The 12,373-nt window shown below is 46.6% G+C and overlaps 1 protein-coding gene across 3 annotated transcripts in view; it reads right to left on the bottom strand.

The window, feature by feature from the left end:
* The window catches only part of SMAP1 (small ArfGAP 1), a 221,387-nt gene extending 209,918 nt beyond the window's left edge, over window positions 1–11,469 (bottom strand). Inside the window, exon 1 of one of the 3 annotated variants that reach the window (XM_073336382.1) lies at window positions 10,997–11,469. In XM_073336382.1, the coding sequence (XP_073192483.1) occupies window positions 10,997–11,114 (118 nt within the window). In that variant the 5' untranslated portion in view covers window positions 11,115–11,469. The remainder of the gene's footprint in view (window positions 1–10,996) is intronic. The other 2 variants (XM_073336380.1, XM_073336383.1) reach the window with 2 other exon arrangements.
* Between the last annotated feature and the right edge of the window lie 904 nt (window positions 11,470–12,373).

The following is a 12,373-nucleotide window of genomic DNA, read 5'->3' as shown; positions in this document are numbered from 1 at the left end:
CACAGGCAAACTAAGCTCTCTAACCATATCGCCCAAGTTGCCCATATTAATTTAGTATTTGTTCTTTTCATTTGACAATTAGACTTGAAACCACCCGACACTGACTATGACACTAGAACAAGGAAGTCAATAGGACATACATTAAATGGACTTAAAATTGGCTGATAGGTCTCAAGATGCAACTGTAAATGGGAAATCAAGTCGGTGTTTCTCTCGTGGGGTCCCATACAAACAGCTCATGGGTCTACACTAAATATTTTTATCAATGATCTGGAAGAAACAAAATCACTGATAAAGTTTGCAGAGGATGCAAAGATTGGGGGGAAGTGGTACATAATGAAGAGGACCAGACACAGAGTAATCTGGATCACTTGGTAAGCTAAGCAAATAACATGTATTTCAACATGGCTCAACATAAGATCAACATCTAAGAACAAACAACGTAGGCCATACTTACAGGATGAGGGTCTCTATTCTGGGACGCAGTGACAAAGACAGAGACAGAAAAGAGTAGGAGATCACAGAGGATAAGCCACTGAACATGAGCTCTCAGTGTAGTGGCCAAAAGGGCCAATGCAATCCTTGGCTGCATAAGCAGCGGAATCTTAAGTAGGACTAGAACAGAGGTTCTCAAACTGGGAGTTGGGACCCCTCAGGGGATTGCAAGGTGATTACATGGGGGGTTGCAAGCTGTCAGCCTCCACCTCAAACCCTGCTTTGCCTCCAGCATTTATAATGGTATTAAATATATTTTAAAAAGTGTTTTTAATGTATGGGGGGGGGAAGGTCGCACTCAGAGGCTTGTTATGTGAAAGGGGTCACTAGTACAAAAGTTTGAGAACCACTGGACTAGAAAGATATTACCTCTATCTGGCTCTGATGCATTCAATATTTGAATACTGTATCCAGTTCTGATGCCCACAATTCAAGGACGTTCATAAACTAGAAGGGTTCAGAGAAGAGTCTCAAAAAGGATTATAAGGCATGTTTTCCAATCTTTTGGAGACAGACCCACAGAGACCCACTTGGGACTGTCACCTGATGTGCTGAGACTACCTCTGAGTCAGTTTTCTCTGCCAGTTTGGGACTCCAGAACCCTACCTTGTAGGGCCAGATACACAAGCCTGTGGCAACAGAGACCCAGCATCTGAACCACATCCCCAAAGCTGCAGACTTAACTGAAAACAGCTTAGCAAGTGCTCGTCTCCAGCACCTTGACGCTAGTGGGATCCAAACTCCAAATAAATCCATTTTACTCTGTATAAAGCTTATACAGCAGAGGTGAGCAAACTACAGCCCAGAGGTATATCCGGCCTGCTGGACCATCCCACCCGACCCTTGAGATCCAGGCTGGGGAGGCTAGACCCCGGCCCCTCACCCGCTGTCCTCCCTCCCCTGCAGCCTGAGCTCGCTGCGTGGCTGGCTCTGGCTGGGTGGTGCGGCTTCAAGTCCTACTGCTGTGAACAGCATGGTAAGGGGGCGGGGAGGTTGGTTAAGGGGAGTCCCAGGGGCAGTCAGGGGACAGGGGAGTTGGATAGGCATATGAGTCCTGGGGGGCCTGTCAGGGGGCACGGGTGTGGATAGGGGTCAGGGCAGTTGGATGAGGATGGGTTTCCAGGGGAGCTATTAGGGGTGGGGGGGGTCAGTGGTTCTGAGGGGGGCAGGAAGTGGGAGGGGACAGACGGCCAGACTGTTTGGGGAGGCACAGCCTTCCTTACAGTTTCACTACCCCAATGTGGCCCTCAAGCCAAAAAAAAAAAAAAAGTTTGACCACCCATGTTACACAGCGTAAAAACTCAAATTGTCCGCCCTCTGTCACACAGAGATATGCACAACTGTTTGCTCCCCCAGGTAGTAGTTACTGACTCGGTGTTAATAAAATCACTTTCATTTATTAATTAAGTATAAAAAGTAGGATTTAAGTGGTTCCAAGTAACAGACAGAACAAGGCAAGTTACTATGGGTATGGCTACACCTGCAGATGTAGAGCGCTTTGTAAACCAGCCTTTGTAGAGCACAGGAGGGAAAGCACTACAATCTGTCCACACTGACAGCTTCAAGCGCACTGGCGTGGCCACATTTGCAGCGGCATTAGGAGCAGTGCATTATGGGTAGCTATCCCAGCATGCAATTGACTACAACATGCTTTTTGAATGGGGGGGTGGAGTGTGACAGGGAGTGTGGTGTGTGTATGTGGGGGGAAGAGAGTGGGTTTTTGGGGGGCTGAAAACATGCCAGCATACTGTCTTGTAAGTTCAGACAGCAGCAGACCCTCCCTCCCCCCGGCCTCTCTCTCCCCTTCACACACAGCATTCTACAGCAACGGCTTGCTTTGTCTCGGAGCCGGCAGTCAGAAACAGAGTGTTCAAAGGGCACATCCGCATTCCTAGGAGAAAGAAAAGGAGGACTTGTGGTACCTTAGAGACTAACAAATTTATTTGAGCATAAGCTTTTGTGAGCTACAGCTCACTTCATCAGATGCATTCAGTGGAAAATACAGTGGGGAGATTTATATACCCAGAGAACACGAAACAATGGGTGTTACCATACACACTGTAACAAGAGTGATCAGGTAAGGTGAGCTATTACCAGCAGGAGAGCGGGGAGGGGAGGACCTTTTGTAGTGATAATCAAGGTGGGCCATTTCCAGCAGTTGACAAGAACATCTGAGGAACAGCGGGGGGGGGGGGATAAACAAGGGGAAATAGTTTTACTTTGTGTAATGACCCACCCACTCCCAGTCTCTATTCAAGCCTAAGTTAATTGTATCCAGTTTGCAAATTAATTCCAATTCAGCAGTCTCTCAGAGTCTGTTTTTTGAAGTCTTTTTGTTAAAGAATTGTCACTTTTAGGTCTGTAATCGAGTGACCAGAGAGACTGAAGTGTTCTCCGACTGGTTTATGAACATTATAATTCTTGACATCTGATTTGTGTCCATTTATTCTTTTATGTAGAGACTGGCCAGTTTGCCCAATGTACATGGCAGAGGGGCATTGCTGGCACATGATGGCATATATCACATTGGTAGATGTGCAGGTGAACGAGCCTCTGATAGTGTGGCTGATGTGATTAGGCCTTATGATGGTGTCCCCTGAATAGATGTGGGCACAATTGGCAATGGGCTTTGTTGCAAGGATAGGTTCCTGGGTTAGTGGTTCTGCTGCGGATACAGACTAACACGGCTGCTACTCTGATTCCTAGGAGAGTTCAAAACAATGAGAAGAGTCGCCACTTGACTTAAGGGGATTATGGGACGTTTCCGGAGGCTGATCAGAGCGCAATAATGCAACACCCCGTTCACACTGACGCTCGGGCGTTTCAGCCACTGCGCGACAAGCGTTAAATCTTCTCGCCGAGGTGGAGTACCAGGAGCGCTCTAGCTGTGGAGTCAGAGTGCTCTATGTGCCTTGCCAATGCGGACGGGGACTGAACTAGGGTGCCCGGGGCTGCTTTAATGCACTGTAACTCACAAGTGTAGCCAAGCCCTAAGTAAAATAAATCAAAATACGCAAGACTAAGACAATACACTAAGGATCTCATTAAAAATATTAACTTCTCACCCTAGATGTTCTCAGGTACTATCCTTTTCAAAACAACACTGTAGTTTATGGCCTGGGTCCAGCAATCACTCTCACCCCCGTAGTTACAGTCCTTTGTTCCAGTTTCTTACGGGCATCTCTTTGGGGATGGAGAGGCCATCTCTTGAGCCAGCTGGAGATAAAAATGGAGAGGCTTCCAGTGCCTTTTATATTCCCTCTTGTGGGCAGAAACCCCTTTGTTCTTCTATGCAAAATCACAGCAACAAGATAGAGTCTGTAGCCACCTGGGCAAGTCACGCGTCCATGAATCATTTAGCTTTTTGCAGGCTGCCGCCATTGTTTACATGTTAGTTTGAATACTCCCAGGAAAGCTCAGATGTGGATTGGCATCTCCCAAAGTCTATTGTTACATACTCCCCATTACTTGAATAGTCCCTTTGCAATATGTTGGCCAAACCTCCGTGTTTCCTACACAAAGCACTTCAAATACAAGCATAGAGCCAATGCTCATAACTTCAGATATAAAAATGATACATGCATACAAATAGGATGAATATATTCAGTAGATCATAACCTTTGCAAAGATGTGTTACTTGGCATATCTAGCATAAAGCATATTTCCGTTATGTTATATTTACACTTAAGCATATTTCCGTAAACATAAAGAGTACAATGTCATAGACCCAAAGAGCTCAAACTATCTGGCTGAACAAATAGACGGTAAAGGGGTGACTCAATCACAGTCTAGAAGTACCCACATATAGGGAATAAATATTTGGCAATTGGCTCTTCAGTCTAGTAGGAAAAGATGCAACAAGAATGAAGTCTGGAAGCTGAAGCGAGACAAATTCAGACCAGAAATAAGGCATACAATTTTAACTATGAAGGTAATTAACCATTCAAACACCTTGCCAAGGGATGTGGTAGATTCTCCTGCAGTGGCAATTTTCAAATTGAGATCAGATTCCCACCCCCCCCCTCAGAAATATGCTATAGATCAAACAGAAAATAGTTCAGCAAAGTCCTATGGCCTCCATTAGACATGATCACAGTGGTCCCTTATGGCTTTATAATCTATGATCCCTGCTGCAGGGTAGAGGTATAAAATCTTTGGGTGCCCTGCTAAAGAGCTGGCTTCCCCCTGCTTCCCTTAGGGTGGCCAGGTGTATGGCCAGGACCCTTACCAGGAAGCCCAGCTGCAGGCCCTAATGAGGGCAGGCTCAGTGTGATCTGTTGAGCCTACTGGAAGCAGCTGGGTTGATGACTGGAAAAGCATATAAACCCAGGGAAGAGCTCAGGAAGGGGCGAGCCAGGCAGGAAGATAGGAGGGTGGTGGCTCTGTCTCTGCTGGCTGACACAAGCCTCAAAGGCCAGAGGACCCAGTGAGGGGTCAGAGCAGGGACCAGTGTTGGGGGAATGGGGACTGTACAGCCACTAAATAAAAATGCGGGTGGAGCATCTGCAGGACCCGGCGACAAGGGGAATGAAACTTGTGCCACCCTGTGACAATCCCCCAAAGACTCTCACAAGAGTCTTAAAGGCAAGGGTAAAAAAGTCAACTGGGCATGGCCTAAACTAAAAAGCTGTTTCATTTAGCTTTCTGTGACTTATGTGGGGATGTTTTGTAATGAACATTGATCTGTTTCCCTACAGCATGTTTCATGAATAGGATTCCTGAGACTGTAGGTCGGCATGCCCACAGGAGCAGACATGTTCAGCACACTTCCCCAACTCAGTCACAAGGATAGACTGCAAACCATTAAGGCTGAATGTGTGTAACTGCCAAACAATGGAATACAGCGGAGTCATATCTTACATGGGGGTTAGGTTCTAAAGTCAGCGCATAATGCGAAAATCTCGTATAGTCAAAATTACCCTTGAAAATCCCTTAAATCGCCCATAAAGTACAATATACTGTACAGGGACAACCCTGTACAATGTATAAATGTATAATGTACACAGTAATGTACAGTATATAATAAAGAGTACATATGCAAAATATAATTTTACAGTACTGTATTTTTAATTACAGGGTGTCGGTCAGGGCTTGATGACGATCCAGGAGACGGAGAGTGAGTTGTAGATGAAGTGTTGGCTCTGGTTCAGCTCGAGAAGTTGATTGCGTAAGCTCATCTGCTGCTGGTTGCTTTTCCTTGAAAAGCATGGTGATCGGCAACTATCGTCGTTGTCTCTTGAGCTGCTCAAACATTTCTTGATAGGGTCTCAAACTGCCTGTAATACTATGTATGATTGAGGCTTCGTTCCATAGAGGGATCGTAGTCAGAAATTAAATCATTCAAGTGTTTCACAGCTTGGAACACTTCAGCAAATTTATGAAAATTCCAACTTGCTGGCTCTTCCTGTTCCTTGTCATCATCTTAGTCAGCATTAAAAACTTGTTCCAGAAGATAGCCGTTTTCTTCTATGATTTTCTTTAATTGTTCAGGGTAGGCTTTTGCTGCCTCTTCATTGGCAGATGCAGCTTCACCAGCAGTCTGCACCTTTTGGAGGTTGAAATGGTTCCTAAAACTGTTAAGCCAACCTTGGCTGGCTTTGAATTCCTTCTCATCAGAAGGCTGTCCCTCTTCAGCAGGGAGGTCTGAACAGCACATAGAGGCTAAGAGCCTTTTCTCGCAATGTGTTGCCATTGATAGGCACACATTTATGGATCATGTCTTCCAGCCATAAGTTTAATGCCTTTTCACTCTTCACTAAACTCTTATTACGCACCTGGCTCGTCACCTTAGCAGTTATTGGAACACTTCAAGCAACAGTTTGACGAATTTCTCTCTCAAATCTTGATAGCAAGGATGCTAGATTCATTGCGGCCATATTTACGCGCCACGTTGCAAACAGACATACCATCTCTCAATAAGTCTAACACAGCCAGTTTTTCCTCCAGTGTTGGAACGGTTCGCTGTTTCTTCAGTTGAAGACCAGATGAAGTAGTTGACTTGCGTTTAGGGGCCACGTTGTACGAAAAATACGTATCTTTAAACATTAGAATCACACTCAGTGCAGCGAGATGCTCATACTATGAGAGGCACGCGGGAACCGAGACCAACTGAGGGAACAGCAGATTCACATCTCCCATCTCACGCTCACTCTGGGGCACACGCTCATTGAGCGAAATCGCCCGCACTATTTACAGGTATCTTGTTTTTCTTTTCTTGCCAAGCACATATAGTTGAATTCGCCTAAGTTAAATGCACATAGGATGTGACTCACCTGTACTCTTAAAAAGCCTGGTTAGTAGATTGGGAAAAAACAGACAGACACAGAAAGAAGAATCAACCTCAAGGCCATGTAACAAAGCCCATTTAGCAATAGGGCTTTTCAAGAAAAGCAATTTTCTATTTTGGGGGAAAACTAACCAAGGGACACTCTCTGGAAGACAGAGACCAGACATGGACCAGACCTGTCTTTGTAAATTAAAGACTCATTTAGGTGCTAAGCATTAAAATCCGCAAGTGTGAAGGAGACAGTGAATACTAACAAGCACAACATGGAGTTGGGTTGTACCCTCAAGGTGCAGCCTGAGATCTGTTGGAACCTCTGTGCCCCCTAACAATTCAGCTGGGTTGGTCTCTCTCACACTGCTCTGATGAGGAGACCTAGCCAGCCTCGGTTATCACCCAAAACAGCAGCAGATGGCACCACACACCCAACCAAGTCACCCGAGTGCTTTACCTAAGCCACTCATGGACCAACAATAAAGGTACCGGCCAATTTCCCAGCTCCCCAGCCTTGCACCGCTACTGGAGAATAAACCCAGTATTATACCACTGCACAGGGGTCTGTACGGTGCAAGTAGTCCCCTTTCTCCTTCAATGCAGGGGAGATATGTACAAGCCTTTGTTAACAGAGCTAAGATTCCCTAACACTTCACTCAAGAACACTGGTTAAGATAAAACAAAACAAGTTTATTAACTACAGAAAGGGAGATTAAGTGATAGCAAACAAAAAAAATTTCAGTCTAAGTCTCATACAAACTGGATAGGATTTGAATCAGCAATTTCTCACTCTGACTCATGGCAGAAGCAGGTTTTAGCCTCCTTACACAGGCTGGGCTTTCTTCTTACCCGCTAGGACCCCCCTGCCCCAGTTCAGTCTTTGTTTCTCCAGTGTTTCCAGATGTTGTCTTGTAGGGGAGTGAGTCCTAGTCATGAGGTCACTTCCCCCTTATATAGTTTTTCCATATGGTGGGAACCCCTTTCTTCCAAGCCCAGTTCCCAGCCCAGTTTGTGGAAAAGTACAGGTACCCAAATGGTGTTCAGTATCATATGACCTGATCACATGCCTTGTTGAGTCATAGCAGTCATTATCCATAGGCTGCCTAGGAGTCCCCAGGGAAGGATAAGGTCTTCTATAGTCCATTGTCTTTGTTGACAGGCCATTAGCACTGTCTAGCTTCTTCGCTGTTTTACTTGAAAGGCTAGTTGTGGGTGTCTTTGTTATACCAATAAAATAAAAACCAGCAGGATCTTATTAAAGGGAAAAAGGCAAAATACCACATTTATTGTGAATACAGAAAGAATCATAGTAAGCAGTTAGTTATAGCTATAACATGCCATTCAATCTCATATTTATTCACACATTCATTCATACAAACACACGCACACAGGTTCTGCAAGGTTGTTATCATAGTTACCAGCCTTAGAGTTGCTCATGCCAAGCCACTGGCCAGGTGGCCTGGACATGAGGAGGGAGCAGGGCCTTGTCAGATGCTCATCTGATGCTCCTGGCAGTTGGTTTGCAGAATCAGACCCCAAAGTTCTCACTTTTTAGAGTCTATTTTTATAGGAATTGCTTCATTATGCTGTTGCTGAATCAATCAGCAGATAGCACATTCCTGACGGCTCCAAGATGTTATCTTGTTCTTTGGTTCTCCCATTCTTGAGGCTGTTGGGTGGATTCCAGTCTGCCCTCCGGGGGGGGGGGGGAGGGCGGGTCCTCTGGTTATTTCCACTTGATGCCTTCTTCAGCCGATGGACACTGGATTCTTAGGCTGGCACCTCCCTGATCATTCAGTTATTATCCACACCAAGCATCCATCCACATACATCCTCGATCTCTATTTTAATCACAATTGTTAATACAACAAAAGGGCGGGGAGTCTCTGGGTGCTGTTTCTGTTGTTAGAGTATTGCTTTGAGTCTCTCTCTCTGTGAATTGCTTTGAGAATAGACTCTGTCTTAGAATGTACTAACACAATTAGCAGCTTGCAAGTTTCACACATAGAGGGAGAGAAACAGTACCAAAAACCAAGAGACCTCTTAATTAGTAATACCCTGGAATTTAAACTCTGGGGAATCAAACTCATTTGTGATTTTAATACAGAACTTCTTTAATATGATCCAACATCTTCAACTTTACAACATCTTTCAGTAACACGTACATAGCAAAACTTCATATACGACAGCACATACAATCCAATGAGATATTAATGGTTAGCTGATCAAGACTTTTAGAATGACACTTTGCAAAGCATACTTCCTACAAAACACATTATAATTACATCACCATGGTAAATATGGAGTGCAGAATGTCACAAACATACCACATACCTTCTGAAAAAATGTAAGAAACAAAACTACCCACGTGGCTTTACGAGGGACTGATCGAAGGCCTGAGGCCAGAAAGAGCTGGAAATGGAGGTGGAAGGGGGGAGGACAATAGCCAGAAAATGGTCATAGCTTGCTGAAAAGAGATAACATTACCGACAGAACACTAGCAAGTATTCAACAATCGTGCATTGGAAAGGAAACCTAGATGACACAGAACTAGTGATGGAAAAGACCTATGTTTTCATAAAAGCTATTTTCTGTCAAGATTGGGGTTTCTTTGTGCTACATGCTGTACAGTTTAATGTGATACTTGTCTAGAAAAGCTTAAATAATGCAGAGTTTGGTGTGTGCTAAGTATTTCTCCCTTTCTCTCCACCCCATGGCTGATCCACAAAAGATATAAATCTGACAGAGCTCCTGGCTATTGAAATTAGTCCTCTAACTCAAACTGTAAAGTCTCACGCTTCGTCTTAGGAGGTGCCCAGTTCAGGTCCCTGTCCTGACCATCATAGCTATGGCTGTCACAATGGAGCAGTTGATTATTGAGCTAATACAAAGGACTAGTATCACACTTGTTGAAACAAGGTAATGACCAAAATTATTTTATGCCTTTTATTATATTACCCACTATATAAATATTTTTACATTTTTAAAAATATGATACAAGATTCAGAGTAAAGAAAACAAAGTATGCAGTCTGTCACTTTTGGACAAAATAATTTCCCTGTTTTAAGCCTGACCATGCTCTAATAAACCTTAGATTTCACTCATCACATCATTCAAACCAATATTGCTTAATATTTTGTTAATGAAGATGAGTCTTACACATATTAGACCTTAAATATTCAGCACTTAGGCAATTAAGATATTACTTTTTAAAACACATATCACCTTATTCTAGTGTTGCAACATTCACACCTCAAGTAATAGTGTCTGTACCGGATGTTAAAGAGATAGCTTCTTGATGCTTTTAGAGTAACAGCCATGTTAGTCTGTATTCGCAAAAAGAAAAGGAGTACTTGTGGCACCTTAGAGACTAACCAAGAGCTGTAGCTCACGAAAGCTTATGCTCAAATAAATTGGTTAGTCTCTAAGGTGCCACAAGTACTCCTTTTCTTCTTGATGCCGTGCACTGACCAACCACCAACCCACTGAAACAGGATTCCCTTCTGTCCATTAGAAAGCAAGGGCAATAATGAAGCTTCAAGAAAGGTTTAGGTCAGAGACTGCAAAAAACCCCAAGGGGCTTGCTCCTGATTGTGGATTACAATTAGTTTACAATTAAACGAAAAGATGACCGATTTGCATCAACCGTCCAACCGGTTTTTGCAGCAACGGTTCAAATCCCAGCTCTTTTCCTCACTGCAGCTTGTTTACAGGAAGCAATTTGGGCCCAGTGTACTCGTAGGCCCATACCCCAGAAGAACTTCAACTCAGCCATTAGCACGGGCAGAGATTGGCCGGCTCTCCCGCAAACCAGGAGCCCCGGGAGCGGCACACAGCACTGGTGGTAACCACCTAGCACCGACCTCACCCGACACCCCCACTTCGGCCCGCCCGGCCCGCCCAGAGCACAGCCCGCTCGCCATCCCGGACTCCGCCTTCGGGCCCGGGGCAGTGGCCGATAACGAGACCTGCCCCACACACCGCGTCCCAAGAAGTCAGCTGCCCCGGGGCTGCTCCGTTCTGCCGGCCGCCGGCGCAGCGGAGAGCTCCCATTCTGCTGCCTTCTGCCCGGGACCCCGGCCCCGCTCCCCCGCAGGGAGTCACCCCGGCCCACGCCCACCCGCGCCCTCGCTCCACCGACCGCGGGCCACATCGCCCCGGAGCCCGCGGCCCCGCCCGGGCACTGCCAGCACCCGCGGCCCCTCCCCGTCCGCCCGGCCGTACCCTTGGCCTCGCAGTCGGCGCAGTACTTGTTGTCCTCCTCCCGCAGCAGCTTGGCCAGGATGGCCTGGTGCTGCTCGTTCTGCTTCTGCGCCTTCTCCCGGCACGAGCGGGTCGACATGGCGGCGGCGGCGGCGGCTCCCGACGCGCTCGCAGAGCGAGGACCGGCTCCGCTCCAACCCTCCCGCAAGCGGGCACCGGCAGCCGGCTGCAGAGAGACTTCCTCAACCGGAACTACTTGCAGCTACATCCGCCTTCAAGCCTTCCTGGCCGAGTAATGCGTCCAACCCAGCATAAGAAAATAGTCCCCGGTTTGGAACAATAGAGTCCAGAAGCTCCTGCACCATGAGACTGCCTGGTGGCCTTCCCGCGCGCTCGCAGCCTCTCCGATTTAACTGAGATCAAAAAGATCCCCCCACTGTGTTTAAATTAGAGGTGGAGTGCAAACCATCGCACGTATCCATCCGCCCACAGGTGAACGCCTAAGCGAGATCCGGGCGCACCTCAGTGACGGCGGGGGCGGGGCCTGGCTCGAGCCTCTTTCGCTGACTGCGCCTGGTGCCGGCTACCTGCAGCGACAGCCGCAGCGGCGAGGGGCGGGGCTGAGGGGGCGGAGCCTCATGCTCTCTCCACACGCCTTGTTAACTCCAAGGGGTGGTGGGGTCTCCCAGGCCGGTACATTTCAAAGCCGCTGATTCCCGAGCAGTATTAGTCCGGCATAACCTTAGACGTTTGCAGGAGGCACGGCCTTAGCAACCATTCAGAATGCATTGGTTAGACCCCAAACAGCAGGAGACTGGCTTAAAAATCACGAGGCTTTAGACAAACAGATTGTGAACTAGTTACTAAGGTCTTCAAGCTTTTTTCACGATTATGAGGGCTAGAAGCGTTTTTAAATAAAAGCTGGGCGTTTCATGCCTCGTGTGTCTTTTAAACGTAGAGTGTCAAGAAAATCATCAAATGCCATGACTTGGTGGCTCATGTGCTCCCTTCCTCTCCTGCCATCTTCACCTTTGTCACTCCTTTCACACCACTCCATGCCTCCCAACTGCAGGGGCAGCTATAGGTTATGTGCATCACCACTACCAATGAAAGAATGGGACCCCAGAGGCACAAGCATAAGAGAATTTGGTATTCAGTTTCCCTCTCCTTCTACCCTACTGCTATAAAATAAGACTGGTCAGATTTGGGCTGGAGGAAGGGCGGCATAGCACAGTGGTTTGAGCATTGCCCTGCTAAACCCAGGGTTGAGAGCTCAATCCTTGAAGGGGTCATTTAGGGATCAGGGCAAAAATTGGGGATTGGTCCTGCTTTGAGCAGGGAGTTGGACTAGATGACCTCCTAAGATCCCTTCCAACCCTGACATTCTACGATTCGGGA

The sequence above is a fragment of the Lepidochelys kempii genome, chromosome 3 (genome assembly GCF_965140265.1).
Source record: "Lepidochelys kempii isolate rLepKem1 chromosome 3, rLepKem1.hap2, whole genome shotgun sequence".
Lineage (NCBI taxonomy): Eukaryota > Metazoa > Chordata > Testudines > Cheloniidae > Lepidochelys > Lepidochelys kempii.
The sequence above is the reverse complement of the archived record's forward strand: the minus strand, read 5'-3'. Positions and strand labels throughout refer to the sequence as shown.